Raw genomic sequence first — 19,399 nt, forward strand, 5'->3', positions numbered from 1 at the left:
TTGGTTTCTTGAAATGGCACCTCTCTTCTTCCCCTTCACCTCAAACTGTTCTCCTTGTATACAAAATTCATGCATCCTTCAAGGATTATCTTCCCTATGGTTTCTTTCTATAAAAAGCTAATATTATCTTATTTCCTTTTAGACTACGTGTTATAACTCTTGTTGAAAGTGCTATTTCTTTTTTTATTAGATTATGTCTTGTTTTTTAAAAAATTGCCAGCCCTCTGAGCTTCTTCCTAAATGATAAAACTTTCTTAAGAGAAGAAGTCACCTCAAAACTTCTTTTGTATTCCATGTAATGTCTAGCTTGGTGCTAGGGAGACAGAGCAAGTGCTCAATAGACAGCATTCATTTATCTTGTTTTCATTTAAATAAATATGGAAACTTTAGGGAGTTTATCCACCAAATACCTGAGGTATCAAAGCTCACCTACCTATCAAGCCCAGATAGGTGATAAATGCAACAGATTCAAGAACTCAGGGATCACGTGTGGTTCCAACATAAGCAGATATTGTTGAAGAAGGGATGGTTTTTTTGTTTACAAATCTTGCACTTGGTAGAGACTACTGAGTTGCAAAGAGAGCTTTGCTTTTACACCAAGTATGAAACTCCGACTGTGGGAGATAATGATAGGTTTTTAGTGCTGAATATAAATTACTCCTATGTATCCAGAATCTAAATAACCAGGAAGCTCAACCAACTAGGAAAACAAAACAAAATAGCAGGTAAAAGACTTATGTTGAAAGCTAACTTCCAAGAGATGTCAGGATTGGCTTTCTATCCATTTGTATATCCATTTATTTTTCTAGACTAAATATATATGTACTACTGGCAATTATTATTAATGTACCATATGTTTCTACCATAATTAATAATTAATCTTTTAAAAATAACTTTAGATGTGTTAAGGTGGTTAAAGAAAATCAGTTGAGAGGGATATAATATAAAATTATGGAAATTATGATGAAATAAATATTCTTTTCAGTGTCATTGTTGAAATGATTTCTTATTCTTAGAAACTCCCAGCTATGCAAGATGGATTATGATCATAGCACAGCATTCTCCTTCTTAGCCCTTAATTGCCATTAAAGTCCAGTTCTTGTTTTAAATAATTTGCTAGTTATCAAAATAATGTAAAGAGATAGGGCAAAGGGGCATGAATATACAATAAGGCAAATGAACAAATTTCAACTGTATTTATTAGTTTGTACAAAATATTCCAGAAATAAATAGAATAATGTTTAATTTACAAAAATTACTTGATCTTTGTAAATTTTGGCTTGCAAACTAATAATGCTGCAGTCTTTAGTGTCTTATTTCTTTTAGGATGAAGTTATTTAAAGTTTAAATCTTAAAATAATTGTTTACATAAAATATTAATTTACCTTTAATATTCATTGTAAGTTGCAAAATAAAAATGGGCTAAAATATTTCATACAATGATACTGGTACTAGAGAGTAATATTTGATGTAATCAAGTTTCAGCTGTGCATCTAGCCTTTTACCTTATGCAGTGTTTAAGACCAGCTTGCGCATGTAGTTCCAAATTTGGAGTGACTTGTTCCCTGTCTAGAGTACAAGAACCTTAGAAAACTTCAAAACAGTTCAAATCCATGGAATTTTGATGGGCTATTTTCAAATTCCATCAAAGTAGGTCATTATTACTATTATTTTTTACAATCTATGTATTTATTTTTCTTATCCTTTCCTTTTTTTTTCAGAGATGAAGTACTTAAAGTCAGTCTTATAAACTGAATCCTATCAAAATTAATGCACAAAATATATTATTGTACCTGTATGAATAACATCCTGTTCACTGTTTCTATGGAAACATACCGTTTTAAATTCATTATAAATACATTCTAAGTGCTATTATCTTGTTGCTTAGGTAATCCTAAAAACTGAAAAGTGGTCAGCTAAATAAATAAATAGCACCTTGTATAAAGCAAAACATTTAAAGCATTTCTTTAACAGTCGTGGGACGTGAATCTGATCATTTTAACCCTCATGTTTGTTAGACATTGCTTATTTGAGCTGGAATTTGCTGGAATATCTATTATTTATCTATTATTTACTATACCATACCCAAATGACATATTGTCTAATTTTATTACTATGTTCATTACATTATTGGAAAAATACAATTTTGTCCTGATAGAATATGAAAAAGACTGTTTCTTTTCAACTAGGGCACATTTAGATTTGTTTTTGTTTTACTATTGATTTCCAAGAGTGCTAAATAGTATCTTTTTGTTACAATGTGTACAGACTTGCACAAATTTTCATAATTGTACTTCCATTAAAGGCACTGGACTCCAAAAAATTATCTAAAGTATTTTTGTTTTCTATTACTTTAAAAGATTAATTGAATAAAACATTGTGGTGGATCTGTGGCTCCATTAATCATACTGAAATTGATATGTTTAATTCTGGATTTAGTTTTTGAGAGAGGAGATAACTGTCAATCAAATATTGACCAGAGACCCTAATTTTTTTCTTTTAAATTCAGATAAATCTGGGAGGAAACTGCAACTTTGTTCATACCCCTATCCATGAAAGTAGATACTCATAAAGTACCATAAATAGAATTTTGCCTTTAATGGGAAGGCAAAGCTAATAAAGACACTATGTTAAATAAATAAAATTGCCTTTGAAGCTTATTTGGCTACCTTGTGGGCTCTGAATATACATGAGTGTTTTCGAGTAGGTCCTTCCAAAACCGGAGATGTTTTGTTTTATATAATGTTTCTATTAGAAATACCAATTGTTCAAGAACACCCCTATCCACACTGAAGAAAAAAATGGAAATATTAAATAGAAGCAAATTCTCCAAGGCCCTAGGAAAAGGCTGCCTGCAAGCATTGCATGAATCACTGTCTCCACCTAGTGCTAGCTTTTAAGAATTAGAATTCCTGAGAACTTATTGATGCTGTAAAGTTCTAATTTGTGTTGTGCACATGTGCTGTCATTATAGCTGGGCCAGCTAGTGCCATTACAGTTAAGGGTCTGTCAGCTCTTCATTTATAAAGCAGAATATTAAGAGGTCTATTGCTTTTTCATAAAAGGTCATGCTGTGTCAGAACTCTGCAGTCGAATGGCCTTTGCTCTATGTTAATGTTTATTAACAGTGTAAGTTGAACCTGACTGGCTCATTTTAAAGACACCCTGATGGGCTGAAGTTATATAGGCACTGCAAACAGATAATGAAAAACTGTAGAAGTAAACTAAGGTGTGATTTTATATCCATACAAATATGTTTATATGTTATTATAAACATATAGTTGTTCTATTATATATTTATACTTGAAGATTAAATTCCTTCCCCAACCCCAACTTCTTGGCTGAGAGACAATTTAGATTGAACTTAGACTCTTTTATGGCAAGATACCCTACCTGAGAGTATGATCAGATAGAGATTTAAATTGCTCCTCACCCATGTCTTTTGGTGCTTCAATTCAAGTTTCCTAGTAAACAGTAGACTGAAGAAGTTTATATGCTAAGGTTTTTTAGGAAGTGCAATCCCAGGTCAGCAAAAGAAAAAGAAAAATGAAAGCAGGGAAGGGAAGGAGGGAAATAAAGTACCAGGTAGATTGTGATGGATTTGGCCATGGCTTCAAAATAAACTCACTTGGGCAACCTTTCATCTGGGTTTGTAGGACCCATATATCTTGGGAAGGAAGGGAAAGGGATTTATTTATTGATTCCTCTTGTCCCTAGGTTCTAATTAGTCAAAGTTTTCCCCAAGAAGCATTGAGTCCCCCTCACTTCTGGGTTAAATTACTGATCCTCCGAGGGCCTTTTAGGCAGTCACTGGGGAAGCCAGAGCCCACGCCCTGTGGAGTAATATTTTATCTGAGACCTGAAGTGGTGGAATGACTGGTCAGCTCCAAGAAATGGAGCACTCCAGTAGTTCAGTGGGTATGAAGGAACACTCCACACCCATGAGCACTCCGTGGTTCAGTGGGTATGAAGGAAGCTGTGCCAAAGCCTGGCCCTCTCTCTGGGAGTGAATAAAAGAATCGGTGCTGGTAGAAGATGAAGTGACTACAGTGGTGGCTAGGATCTTCACTGAACGTGTGAACAGGGAGGAGAATGAGGCTGAGCGAATTTGGAGAGGCACGTAAACCGGGCCCAGTACAGTCCATCTCTTAGGCCATTCAGATCCACTTGCACCTCTAACAATATCCCTATCTTATAGGAGAATAACATGCCCTCAATTCTGCCTCAAGGGGTTGGGGTTATAGTTAAGTACTTCAATGTGGTCATCCATTGCAGTCTCCTAAAATGACTCAAAAAGGGTTTGCAAATCAAGCCTCAACTTTCACTGCTGCAGTTGGTCCTAAGACTCTGATTGGTAGACGTCAACTTCCTCCTCTTCCATCAATTTTAGATTTCTCTTATTCTTGGCTAGTGCTTTGACTAGTGTGAGTTACTTTACCCAGGACTTTATCCTTGAGAAGTCTCAGCCCTTAATGTATTTGCCCATGCTAGACTATGACTGATGCAGTTGCCCGTTTCCTCTATTCACTGGGCATAGAAGCACTACCAAATGTCCCCAAGGTCCCCTGGGTTTCAGACCTTTGCCTCCACTGTGTAGCGGCAAATTTCAGTCCTCATGGCAATCAAGATCAATTTTCCAATCACTCCCCAGGTCAGTGGAAGACTTATTGCATCCACTGGCAGAAGTGTTACCACAGTGGAAATCAGTACCCAACAAAGCCTAAGGTTTTAGAAATAGAAATACAGATTCTGAAGTAGATTTTTGAAAGTGACGGCAAGAAGAGCCAGTCCTCCCTCTACCATTGGTTTCTAAACCCATATATTCTAGCTGTTAAGGACACACCACCCTATATTGCTGGGATCATTGCATATACTGATCCTTTAGGATAACACTCCAGCCTTATCAGTGTTTCCACAAGCTGGAGACTTAGTTCAGACTTCAGGGCCATTCTTTCATTATCTGATGCCAACTGCTTCTGGGAGATAATGTACAATGTAAGACAGGTGAATCCTGTGGTTCACTATTGCACCTCCTTTGCCATAAAATGGGTCTCTTAATCTGAGACAAGGTTGTGGTGACATCAGGTTAATAGATAAACATTCTGATGGGGAAACTTTGGGTATCCTGTCCACTTGGTTGTTGAAAACCTCTTCTGTGATAGATGCTGTCAGTAGGCATTTACATGAGGAATAAAGATTCACAAGTTTTATACCCTCCCCATAGATCCATCCACATACTTTTTCCTCAAAATTCCATTTCCCTGATCTTCCAGTTTTGTTTTCTTGAGGCTTCTGATCAGCAGGTGAAATCGTTAATAATGTATCAATGTATATCCACAGCTCTGGTTACCTATACTTTCTACAAAGTCGATGATTAAGTATTCCACTCACAGCTCAACCTAATGGGACAATTTCTCACCACTGTCCTTCAGGGACGCATCCAAGTGGGACTATAAATGTAATAGCAGTGCACTCTGAGCAGCACTAACACATCACACTGACCTGTTTGTGAACCAGGCTTGAATTCTTCTGCTATTAGTCAAATAGTCATAGAGAAACTCTCTTCAGGCCATAGGTGTAAGTTAAGGGAGAGGAATCAGTTAAAAAAACCTGGATTTGCTTGAGCCTGATCCTAAATATATCACTTCCATTGTACAATAAAGGATGAAGTTGCATCTGTCTTACCACATGTCATGAAGGATATTACCATATGATGGGTGGCTCAGTTTTCATAGTCACTTCACCATGCATGTCCCAGTTCTTAGTCTCAAAAATAGTGTTTCAATATACCAGGGATTGTTTTTCAAAAACGCAGTTGTTTTCTGTTGCAAAGAGGATGATCTTGCTCAACAGTCTTAGGACCAACACTGCACCTCTCTTATTGGGCTTACCAGAGACTTAATACAGAATCCTTTATCACCTCAGATAGCTTTAGTACGATTGGGTCTGCCAGGTCAGAAGGAGGAAATAACCTTTGTCAGATGTTTCTATTAGTTCAGGTATGTTTTAAGAAAAACCTTTGGCTTCGGTAATGTGAAAACCCTAATGAGGCAGTTTCATTGGAGTTTCAGAGATGAAAATCTAATTGGAATTTGTTTAGGAGAGAAAGGGAAGAGAATAAAAAAGGAGATGAGTCTTTTAAGGACTTTGTTGCAAAGGGACACACAGAAATAAGGCAATAACTAGTGGTGGATGTGAGTGTAGAAAAGGTTCTTTTTCTTCGTGTCAGATTGTCAGACATTATGCAGAAGGAATGATGCAGAAGGGAAGGAAAATTAACAGCACAAAGCAAGAACAAAGTCCTAGATGAGGGAGGATAAGGATTTGAGGCACAATCACAAGTATTGGCCTTCAGTCAGAGCACAGACAGCTCCGCTATAGTGGAGGGCAGGAGGGCAGGCAGAGTGTATGGGTACAGAGGCAGGGAGCTGGGTAGATTTGCTGGTGGGGGGATGAGGAAAGTCTTCTGACCACTTCTATTTTCTCAGTGAGATAAGAAAGGCTCCAGCAGACATTGAGAAATGGGCAGTGGGAAGTGAGAGGTTTGATGAGAAACAAGTCATGTGCCCCTGAGGAGTTGGAGTCAATGGGATGGAGGAATGCAGTGAGATGGCCCAGTGGTGCTAGGGGCCACTTGAAGTTTGTGGTTATAAATTTAAAAGAGTAGTTGTCAACACTACCCGATCTCATGCTCCCTCTTTATAAAAAATATATTTTAATGACTTCTTTATTATCCTAAAATAATATTTATAGTTAAGATAACCTACCCACTAATGTAATTTTAAAGAAATGGTTGAGCAGTAATAATTATGGAAATAAAAGAAAAGTAACTTTAAAGTAAAAGTAATATATATTATAATATAAATTCTCAGCACAGCTATTCTGGACAACATTACGTTTGCAGATACTTGGTCCTATGCATAGAATGAACTGGATATGTGAACTATAAATACCAAAGGATACAACTATGTTGTACTGGTGACTCAAATACCACAAATGATAATGCTATCAATGATGTGATTTTTCCAAAATAGTGAACGACATAAAAAAAAAAATCAGAGCTTCCCTCCTTGAGATATTGGAGGGAGCTGAATTTCTATAAAATTCAGTGTGTATGAAAAAATACTATGGGCTGGGCATGGTGGCTTATGCCTATAATCCTTGCACTTTGGGAGGCCAAGGTGGGAGAATTACTTGAGGCCAAGACTTTGAGGCCAGCATGGGCAACATAGCTAGACCCCATCTCAATAAAAAAAAGGTGTCATTTTATAAAATATAGTTTGGTTTTAGACTCCAATTTTCCCCAACATGAATGTTCAGAGGGAAATTTGAAAGTCTGTGAGACGCGGGACAGACTTTCCCATATTTTGAAGGATATTTGGTATTCTTGGTCTCCTGCCAGTTAGATGACAGTAGTGTCATCTGATCATTGTGACAACCAAAAAAGTCGTCAAATTCTTAAACACTCCCTAATATATCTGTACTGCTCTCCCAACCACATTGTGATCTGACCATTTGTAGCGATTTCATTCATGGTTGTTTATGTTTTTCTCCAACCACTGATCAACTCTTCAAGTATAGGCTGCGTAGGAAGAGAACTGGACTTAACCAGAGTTGGTTTATATATATTTTTAAGTGAATACAGAGAAGGAGAAGGGGCAATGGGTTGAGGGCAAGCACAAGACAGTGGCTATGACGCTGGACCATGAATCTTAACTGAGTACAAAGGGAAGAGCTTACCTGGCAGGGAGGTTATGGAATATGAAGAAGTGATCAATGCAGTGGCTTGGATCATCTGGAAGAGTTGAGGAATTATTGGAGTAGAGATACTTAAATACATGAACTAGCGGAAAAGGAGGTGGTGGTGAAAGGGTGGTGGTGTTGAAAATAGGATTTTGAAAGTGGTGTAGTTATTTGTATTGACCAGTTTGAGGTTGTGTTCATGGGAAGGGTAGGCTGATATTTGAAAAGGGGTTAAAGTCATGGGAGGCCCTGAGAGGCCAGGGTGGATTGTCTACTTAGATAATGAAAAGATGTTGGCTAATTACAGGAGCAGAGGTAGAGAGAACAAAAGTAAGCCAGAATAATAAACTCTTCAATGAATGAGAAGAGAGGATAAAGAACTGATACAAATGCAACCAGGAAGCGAAGTAGGTGTTATGGTCTATTGATATGTGCTTCAAAGTAACTGGGGATCTTTGGAAGTGGATGGAGTAACAATAAACTAGATATGGCTATGAGAAACAAGAAAGCAAGCTTTTATATCTCCAGGCCCAGCAGATGTTGACATGTGAATGAGAAAACTACAAGAAAGGTTTTCAAAAGAAGCAGGTTCTTGGAGGTAGACCACATATTCCAAAAGATAAAATAAAATTGGTATGACTTAAATATATGTGTGCCTCTCACTTTCACCTGCAGTTGTAGGAGCTTACCGCCTTCTGAAGTTGTTAGCTAATATTCCAATAACTCAAATATGTTGTCTGAATTAATGAACTTTCCATTTCTCTTTAGACTCCAGTTTGGATTGCTGGGTATTTGTTGTCTTGTATGTAGCCTCTACGTAGAGCCTTGTCTCTACGAAACAAGATGTATAAAAAGCATTGCTCAGATAATGAATGTGTGATTTCACAGAACAAAGAAGAGAAATACAAGGCCAAGTACTATGGATCGATCTGATGGGGCTGAGGGATCTCAGAAAATTTGCTTTAATTATAAATACAGTTGCTGTATCACATCTTAAATTACCACTAACTAACTTTATTATGAAGCTTATCTCCCCCCCATGAGATGAATTAACTAGTTTTCTGTATCTTTATGGTTTAAAGTATTTTATATCACATGAAAAGATCTGTCCCACATTCTGCAAAGTTATATGAGCAGGAGCTCATTTTTAGTATTTTCTATTTCAAATTTGTGAGGTTTTCTTCCAGAAATTCATTTATTCATTAGAATTATTGTATTTATTAATATATACATGCATAATATACTCTTGCTTTTCATTTTGTTAATGTTAAGTATTTAGTTCAATTTTCCTGTCTGGTTTGTCTTACATTCTCATTCACCTAGATTTATTTGCAAGAGATTTGCTATTATATTTTTTATTTCACAGACATATTTTGGGGGTTGTTTCTACTTTTTGCCTACTATTAATAGTGTGCTGTGAGCTTTCATGCACAAGTATTATTTGAATACGTACTTTCAATTCTTTTGAGTTTATACATGGGATTGCTGGGTCATGTTGCATTCTAGTATTTGACTTTCTGAGGAACTGCCAAACTGAAAAACACTTCTTTGGACCATTCTGCTGAGGATCTACTTTCCAAGTTATTGATTTATATTTGAACCTTTATAATAATTTCCATTCACCTATTTTCCTTAGGACAATTTTATATTTAAAAAATAATAATTTGAGTTTAATGCTTTATTAATTTCCCTTCTCTACTTAGCTTTTAATAAATTAGCACTTAATATTATAAATTTATCTTTGAATATAATTCTACATGTATCCTGTAAGACTTCAAGTACATTATTTCATTGTTTACTAAATATCTATTGATCACATTTTTTTTTCCCTCTATCTGGTACCATAGAGTGTTAGGGGAGAGAATGTATGTTTACTTATAATTAATATATAATTAATATAATACTTATATTACTTATGATAAATATTATACTTATATATAATGTAATTAATATAATTACTATATAATATATGTGGTCACAATTGTGAAATTGCATTTATATCTGATCTTATTTTCCCATTTGTCACAATATATGACTTATTCCATTTTTATTTTAAAATTATATTAAAGCTTATTTTGCGTATATGTGGCAAATATTACAAATATTCCATGAATTGTTGAGAAAGATATATTCTCCATTAGCATATTACAATGTATAGAAATACTTACATTTATTAGTTATAGCAGTCAGATATTTTATGTTCTTATTTTTTACTTTAAAAAAATCTGGTACTTTATAATCTGTTGGTCTTTTAATAATGTATCCGACAATAACTGTATGTCAGTTAACTTCTCTTTTACTATCTAAAGTTTTGCTTGATTTTTATGTTAATATTGTTATTTATGTCATTGTTATTATAAAAGGACTGTTATTCTACTTTACCTTTTGCCTCAAATACAGTTGTCTAGCAATAACATTGCCAATTTTACCTTAATGCTCTCCTGATTTTAAAATTTATTATTTTTTAGTGAGTTACTCTCAATTGTGTTTCTTTACACAGCAAAATTTCAGATTTGGGTTTTTAATTCAAACTGAGTTTTTGCCTAGTATATAGTAAGTACTCAATGAATAAAATGAATATTTTAAAGGGATATTTAACCTTGCTAAATTTCTTTTTGTATTTTTATCTTTTGTTTTAGGTGGGCCATAAAACATGAAGGAACCAGTAAGCCAGGGCAGTGGAAACATTCCAGAGTTGAAAATCCTCTGTGGAACAAGCTTACCTACATGTGGCCTGTCCTTCCCAGTGGCCAACTTAATGAGGTTGTGTTGCTTAGCTTAAGAGATGGTCATTGAGACTTACTTTAAGGCCCAGTTGTGTGGTCAAGTTCCTGACAACTTCCATATAGCTTTTGAATTGCAGCTGTTAGGTGCAAGGTATCAAACTTGCTAATTCTGTTGTTCTATCAATTAATTAGAAAGATGTGTTTAAGTCTCCCATTATGGAGATGAACTTATCAATTTTTTCTTGTAATCTGTCAAATATTGCTTCATATATTTTGAGATTTAATTCTCAGGCACACACGTGTTCAAAATATTCTATCTCCCTGGTGAATTAAAACTTCTATTATTATGTAGAAACTGTCACTAGCTCTAGTAAAAGTCTCATTTATCCAGTACTAATAGAAACATTCCAACTTTCTTTTGGTTATTATTTTCCTAGTATATCTTCCTTCCACCCTTTCCTTTCTGTGTTTATATGTTCTTCTGTTTTAGAGGGGCTCCCAGTAATCAGCATATAGTTCATTTAAAAATTTTATCTGGCAATTTTTGTCTGTAAAGTATTTGGTCTTTTCTATGTGTTGCAATTACAAGTGTGCATTGTATTTGGATTATTATGTGCTTTCTATTTGTCCTGGCTTTTCTGTTTTTTCTCCTCACCCCATTCTTGTGTTCTTTTAGACCAATTTTTTTTCTCATTACATTTTCCCTGTCAACTAGTTTGGAAATTATACCCTCTATTTTCATTCTGTTTATTTCTGAACATTTTAGCTTGCATACCTAAATGATCAAAGTCTAAAGTTAACAAATATTTTAATTTGTTGCTTTCTTCTCTCATATAATCCAATCATATGATTTGTGACTTATATGCTATTATTATAATATAGTGTAATTTTATATTTTAATAATTTTCCATTAGATCATTTTTAGAGTTATCCCCAATTTTTCATCTTTCTGGTTATAATTTCTTCTTACCTTCCAGTCCTTCCACCTGGGCTACTTTATTTTAGCTGAATACAACCTTCTTTTAGTTACTGTCAGCAAGCTCTTCTCATTTTTACTTATCTGAAAATGTCTTTATTTTGCCCTCATTCACATAAGGTATTTTCACATAGCAAAGCAAATACATCATCACGGACTTCTTTCCATTGTCGTTATGGAGAGGTCAGCTATCACTCTAAATGTATTCCCGTGTAGGTATCTATCTTTTTTCTCTGGTTGGTTTTAATATCTTCTCTCCTTTCTGGTATTCTACAGTTTCAGCACAATGTATCTGGGAGCAGATTTCTTTTTATTTATCATCCTTCAGATTCTAAGATTCTTTGGGGTTCTTGAATCTGTGGATTGGCATCTCACAGAATTTCTGGAAAATTATTACCTATCAACTCTTCAAATATTTTCTCTCTTATATTCTCCCACTCCCTTATTTTTTCTTTAAAAATTTATTTATAATTATTATGGATACATCATAGTTATACATAATTTATGAGATACATGTGATATTTTGATACAGGCATATCACATAGTGTGTAGTGATAAAATCAGCGTAATTAGAGTATCCATCACCTCAAGCATTTATCATTTCTTTGCTTTAGGAACATTCCATTTCTACTATTTTGGTTATTTAAAAATATACAATAAATTGTTGTTTAGTCATTCTATCATGCTACTGACTACTAGATCTTATGCATTCTATCTAAACTGTAGGTTTGTACCTATTAAATAACCTCCCTTTATTTGCTCCTCCCCACTACCCTTCCCAGCCTCTGGCAACCATCATTCTAGTCTCTATCTCCATGAGTAAAATTTTATTTATTTTTTTGCTCCTATGTGTGAGTGAAAACGTGCAATATTTGTCTTTTTGTGCTTGGCTTATTTTACTTAACAAAATGTCCTCCAGCGCCATCTGTGTTGTTACAAATGACAGGACTGCATTCTTTTTTATGGCTGAAATATTTCATTGTGTATACATTCAACATTTTCTTTATCCATTCATCTGTTGATGAATACTTAGGTTGATTCTATATTTTGCCTATTATGAATAGTGCTGAATAGTGCTGCAATAAACAAGGGAATGCAGACATTTCCTTGATGTATTGATTTCCTTTCTTTTGCAAGTATATACAGTAGTGGTATTACTGGAACATATGGTAGTTCTATTTTTAGTTTTTAGAGGAACCTCCACACTGTTTCCATAATGGCTGTACTAATTTACATTCCCACCAACAGTGTAGGGTTGGTGGGAGAAAAGGTTTCTCTTTCTTCTTATTCTCACCAGCATTCATTATTGTCTTTCTTTTGGATAAAATTCATTTTAACTGGGGTGAGATGATACTTCATTGCAGTTTTGATTTTCATTTCTCTGATGATTAGTGATATTGAGCATTTTTACATATACTTGTTTGCCATTTGTATGTCTTCTTTTAAGAAATGTCTATTCAGCTCTTTTGCCCGTTTTTTTTTGTTTTTTTTTGTTTTTGTTTTTGTTTTGTTTTTTTTACATTACACTTTAAGTTCTAGGGTACATGTGCACAACGTCCAGGTTTGTTAAATGCATATACACGTGCCATGGTGGTTTCTGTACCCATCAACCCATCATCTACATTAGGTATTTCTCCTAATGCTATCCCTCCCCTAGCCACCCACCCCCCGACAGGCCCCAGTGTGTGATGTTCCCCTCCCTGTGTCCATCTGTTCCCATTGTTCAACTCCCACTTATAAGTGAGAACATATGGTGTTTGGTTTTCTGTTCTATGGTTTGTGTGATGAGAATGATGGTTTCCAGCTTCATCCATGTCCCTGCAAAGGACAAGAACTCATCCTTTTTTATAGATGCATAGTATTCCATGGTGTATATGTGCCACATTTTCTTTATTCAGTCTATCATTGATGGGCATTTGGGTTGGTTTCAAGTCTTTGCTATTGTGAACCGTGCCGCAGTAAACATACATATGCATGTGTCTTTATAGTAGAATGATTTATAATTCTTTGGGTATATACCCAGTAATGGGATTGCTGGGTCAGATGGTATTTCTGGTTCTAGATCCTTGAGGAATCACCACAATGTCTTCCACAATGGTTGAACTAATTTACACTCCCACCAACAGTGTAAAAGCATTCCTATTTCTCCACATCCTCTCCAGCATCTGTTGTTTCCTGACTTTTTAACGATTGCCATTCTAACTGGCATGAGATGGTATCTCATTGTGGTTTTGATATGCATTTCTCTAATGACCAGTGATGATGAACTTTATTTCATATATTTGTTGGCTGCATAAATGTCTTCTTTTGAGAAGTATCTGTTCATATCCTTCACCCGCTTTTTGATGGGGTTGTTTGCTTTTTTCTTGTAAATTTGTTTAAGTTCTTTGTAGATTCTGGATATTAGCCTTTTGTCAGTGAATAGATTGCAAAAATGTTCTCCCATTCTGTAGGTTGCCTGTTCACTCTAATGATAGTTTCTTTTGCTTTACAGAAGCTCTTTAGTTTAATTAGAACCCATTTGTCTATTTTGGCTTTTGTTGCATTGCTTTTGGTGTTTTAGTCATGAAGTCTTTGCCCATGCCTATGTCCTGAATGATATTGCCTAGGTTTTCTTCTAGGGTTTTTATGGTGTTAGGTCTTAAGTTTAAGTCTTTAATCCATCTTGAGTTAATTTTTGTATAAGGGGTGAGGAAGGGGTCCAGTTTCAGTTTTCTATATATTGCTAGCCAGTTTTCCCAACACCGTTTATTAAATAGGGAATCCTTTCCCCATTGCTTATTTTTGTCAGGTTTGTCAAAAATCAGATGGTTGTAGATGTGTGGTGTTATTTCTGAGGTCTCTGTTCTGTTCCATTGGTCTATATATCTGTTGTGGTATCAGTTCCATGCTGTTTTGGTTACCGTTGCCTTGTAGTATAGTTTGCAGTCAGGTAGCATGATGCCTCCAGCTTTGTTCTTTTTGCTTAGGATTGTCTTGGCTATGAGGGCTCTTTTTTTGGTTCCATATGAAATTTAAAGTAGTTTTTTCTACTTCTGTGAAGAAAGTCAATGGTAGCTTGATGGGGAGAGCATTGAATCTATAAATTACTTTTATAATTTTCATGATTTTGATTCTTTCTATCAATGAGCATGGAATGTTTTTCCATTTGTTTGTGTCCTCTCTTATTTCCTTGAGCAGTGGTTTGTAGTTCTCCTTGAAGAGGTTCTTCACATCCCTTGTAAATTGCATTCCTAGGTATTTTATTCTCTTAGTAGCAATTGTGAATGGGAGTTCACTTATGATTTGGCTCTCTGTTTATCTATTATTGGTGTATAAGAATGCTTGTGATTTTTGCACATAGATTTTGTATCCTAAGACTTTGCAGAGGTTGCTTATCAGCTTAAGGAGATTTTGGGCTGAGACGATGGGGTTTTCTAAATATACAATCATGTTATCTGCAAACAGAGACAATTTGACTTCCTCTCTTCCTATTTTAATACCCTTTATTTCTTCCTGTTGCCTGATTGCCCTGGGCCAGCCACTTCCAATACTATGTTGAATAGGAGTGGTGAGAGAGGGCATACTTGTCTCATGCCAGTTTTCAAAGGAAATGTCTGTTCAGCTCTTTTGCCCATTTTTTTGTTAGGTTATTTGATATTTTTTCCTATTGTTTGAACTTCTTATGCATTCTAGTTATTAGTCCCTTCTCAGATGTGTCATTTGCAAATATTTTCTTCCATTCTGTGGGTTGTCTCTCTACTTTGTTGCTTGTTTCTTTTGCTGTGCAGAAGCTTTTTTAGCTTGACATGATCCCATGTTTTCATTTTTGCTTTGGTTTCCTGTGATTTTGTGGTATTACTCAAGAAATTCTTCCCAGACTATTCTTGTCCTGAAGTTACTTCTTAATGTTTTCTTCTAATAGTTTCATAAGTTTACATCTTAGATTTGAGAATTTAATTCATTTTGAGTTTATGTTTGCATATGTTGAGAAGTAGGGGTCTAGTTTCATTCTTCTGTTTATGGATATCCATTTTCCCCTAGCACCATTTATTGAAGAAGGTGTCCTTTTCCCAGGGTATGTCCTTAGCATATTTGACAAAAATGAGTTCACTGTAAATGCATGAATTTATTTATGGGCTATCTAGTCTATTCTTTTAGTCTATGTGTTTTTATGCCAGTACCATGCTATTTTGGTTACTATAGCTTTGTAGTATATTTTCAAGTCAGGTAATGCTTCACTCTGTTCTTTATAGAAATCTGATCAGGTGCACACAAGACCTTCTTATTTTGACTTCCATGCCTCTTAACTCCTCTTTAATATTTTTTATCTCTTTGTATCTTTATGATACACTTTTGCATCATATTTTCAGACATTTTTCTTCCAGATTATTAATTTTCTCTTCATCTTTGTCTAATATTATTTAAACTCCAAGGATCAACCTGTGATATGAATCCCCAATGATTATTTTTCTTCACACAGTGAAAATGTTTGAGATAGTCCGTTTTACTTGCAACATCCTGGAAAAGTATTATTTATGGTTTACCTTTTCAGTGAAATTTAGCCTGTTGTGATTCTTGTTTTATGAAGGGAGATGGTCTCCTATTAGATCTTTTTCCTTGGCTGACCTCTGGAATTTGTTTCCTGAGCCCTTTCTCTGCAAGATCAAATTCCATTCAGATAAAAGCTAGGTTCAGCATTCTGCTTATCTCTCTGGATCTCTAGTATGTATTATTTTATTTCTAGGTCAATGGCACAGTCTAAAAGATTTTTTAGAAATAATTTATCCTGACTTTTTAGTTGTTTGCAGCAGAGAGTCAATCAACTTGTCCATTTTGTCATATTTTCTGGTCTCAACCAAGTTTTTATTCTTTCCTCTTAAAAATCCGGATCCCTTGTGCTTTCTCACTGATTGAATCAATGAATTGCAGCACTTTTGATAATGAACAGATGGAGTCTGAAGCCAAGAAGTCATTGCTTTGGCCCCTAAAGATGTTCTTAAACTTAGACTGTAGTGAAGCAGCATTCTGGAAAACTGAGTTTTGTTTTTTGTTTTTTTTTTTTTTAAAAAAAAAAGAGTTCTTCAAAATAGCAGAAGCCTTGTGCTGGACAGCCTAAGCCAGTGGCTGTATGAATTCATGTTTGAACCTCAGGGTTTGAGGGCCAACATGGAGCCAAGAGTGAAGGGGTGGCATAGAGAGACAAGCAGGCCCAGCATGAGCCAAGAAAAAAGACTGTGAGTTGCACTGATTTTTCTACAGAGGTTCAAGGAGGATGAGGCTAAAAGCAGAGATCAGGCAGGATAACGTACACCTCTGCTGGTGGTAAGCAGGTGCCAGCAGGTTGTCTAGTAGCCAGAGAGGGCAAGAGGCATGTCCTTAGAGGCCTCTGAGAATCCAGGACATCACAAGTACCTAAATATGGACACTGTGGACCTCTTTCCCAATGGTATATGATTTATTGAGCTTTCATCTGAACTCTGAAACCATCTTCAGGGGGAAAAGTGTATCTTTGAAAGAAAACAACAGTCCTGTTAAGAAGTTCCTAGCAAACTATCACAAGAACAGAAAACCAAACACCGCATGTTCTCACTCATAGGTGGGAACTGAACAATGAGAACACTTGGACTCGGGAAGGGGAACATCACACATTGGGGCCTATCATGGGGAGGGGGGAGGGGGGAGGGATTGCATTGGGAGTTATACCTGATGTAAATGACGAGTTGATGGGTGCTGACGAGTTGATGGGTGCAGCACAGCAACATGGCACAAGTATACATATGTAACAAACCTGCACGTTATGCACATGTACCCTAGAACTCAAAGTATAATAATAAAAAAAAAAAAAAAGAAGTTTGAACCTTCAATTTGATTGAATAGGTAGTCAAAAGGACAGAGCTAAAACATGAACAAAAAAAGAGGCTGTTTTAAATAGGCAGAAACTGGGACACTTCTAGTTGGAATATCAAGCTTCCCACCCACCTAATGGATGGACAGTGAATAGAGATGCCTCACAAGAAGAGACTTTCTTATGTAGGGAAAGAGAAAAAAATATAATTATTACAAATTTCATAGATTGTGCATATCTATCGCTCTATGGATGGATGGATGGATGGATAGATAGATAAATAGATAGATAGATAGATAGATAGATAGATAGATAGATAGATAGATTTTTGAGATGGAGTTTCGCTCTTGTTACCCTGGCTGAAGTGCAATGGCATGATCTTGGCTCATTGCAACCTCTGCCTCCTAGGTTCAAGCGATTCTCCTGCCTCTGCCTCCCAAGTAGCTGGGATTACAGGCATGTGCCACCACACCTGGATAATTTTTTATTTTTAATAGGGATGGGGTTTCACTATGTTGGTCAGGTTGGTCTTGAACTCCTGACCTCAAGTGATCCACCTGCTTCAGCTTCCCAAAGTGCTGGAATTGCAGGCATGAGCCACTGCACCTGACCAATATTGTGCATACATATATTTAACTTGGCATAAAAGTACAAGTAATTCAGTTAATTAATTGATTTAAGTGATTAATGGTAATTATATCACAAAACCTAAGTGAACAAAGTTCCTTTTGTTTATTTATTTATTTTTATTTTTTATTTATTTATTTTTTTTGAGACAGAGCCTCATTCTGTCGCCCAGGCGGGAGTGCAGTGGCACAATCTCGGCTCACTGCAAGCTCCGCCTCCCGGGTTCACGCCATTCTTCTGTCTCAGCCTCCCGTGGAGCTGGGACTATAGGCGCCCGCCACTGCGCCCGGCTAATTTTTTGTATTTTTAGTAGACACGGGGTTTCACCATGTTAGCCAGGATGGTCTCGATCTCCTGACCTCGTGATCCGCCCGTCTCGGCCTCCCAAAGTGCTGGGATTACAGGCGTGATCCACCGTGTCCGGCCCAAAATTCATTTTAATATTTACCTTAAAAATGACATTTTTGGCCAGGAGCGATGGCTCACGCCTGTAATCTCAGCACTTTCGGAGGCTGAGGCGGGCGGATCACGAGGTCAGGAGTTTGAGACGAGCCTGACCAACATGGTGAAACCCCGTCTCTACTAAAAACACAAAAATTAGCCGGACATAGTGGCAGATGCCTGTAGTCCCAGCTACTGAGGAGGCTGAGGCAGGAGAATTGCTTGAACCCAGGAGGCAGAGGTTGCAGTGAGCCGAGATCGGGCCACTGCACTCCAACCTGGGAGACAGAATGAGACTCCCTCCCCTGCCCCCATAAAAAGACATTTTTGTTGATGGTCTTTGATTTGACAATTACATGATCTTAGGCATGAATACAAACTACTCCAAAGTTCTCTAGGCTATTCAAACAGAACCATAGCTTTTGTGTGGAGTAGATAAGTTACTGTACCCCAACAAAATTCTGGCCCTTACTTGTAAACTGAAAGGAAAGAACTAAGGCACTATAGTAGCTAAAGATAGACAAGTTGACCATGTATTTCAAAATGACTCAGTCTAACGGTCCTCCTACTTCTTGAAATGTCTCAGGAAGAGAAGAGAATACTTACCAAGCAGGGAAACTCAGATAGCTCTTTTAAAATTAAGTACAGTGTATTTCACTTAAAGTCTGAATCCATCTTATTTGAAGGAACCATATTTTCTTCCAGTCCTATTTTCAGGCAATTGATTTTTTTTAGCAAAACAAGCTCTATTTCAGTGAACAGTTACATGCAATTCATATTTTGGTTGGAAAGCTTTCCATATAAATAAACTTTGATTAGGAAATGCGACATTCATATTGTGGCATTCAGAATACTTTGGGTACCATAAGCATAAATAATAATTTTATACCAGATTTAAGTTTCCAGTTTTACTATTTATTTGACCATTATTTATTATATATTTAGGCGATGCAGACAGAGTAAGGAAGGAGATAGACATGGTTCCTAACTTTGTGAAGCTTACAGATTAAGAAGTATAAGCTATGAGTCAACAAGGAAGAAACCAGAAAAGGAAGGAGA

General features: G+C 36.1%; 1 protein-coding gene across 2 annotated transcripts in view; it reads left to right on the plus strand.

Moving 5' to 3' along the window:
• Positions 1-19,399, plus strand: part of LOC112606209 — a 501,724-nt gene that overhangs the window by 399,444 nt on the left and 82,881 nt on the right. For both annotated transcript variants that reach the window (XM_025356376.1, XM_025356377.1), the window contains one exon: positions 10,383-10,506. In XM_025356376.1, coding sequence (XP_025212161.1) covers positions 10,383-10,506 — 124 coding nt within the window. The remainder of the gene's footprint in view (positions 1-10,382; positions 10,507-19,399) is intronic.

The sequence above is a fragment of the Theropithecus gelada genome, chromosome 14 (genome assembly GCF_003255815.1).
Source record: "Theropithecus gelada isolate Dixy chromosome 14, Tgel_1.0, whole genome shotgun sequence".
NCBI lineage: Eukaryota > Metazoa > Chordata > Mammalia > Primates > Cercopithecidae > Theropithecus > Theropithecus gelada.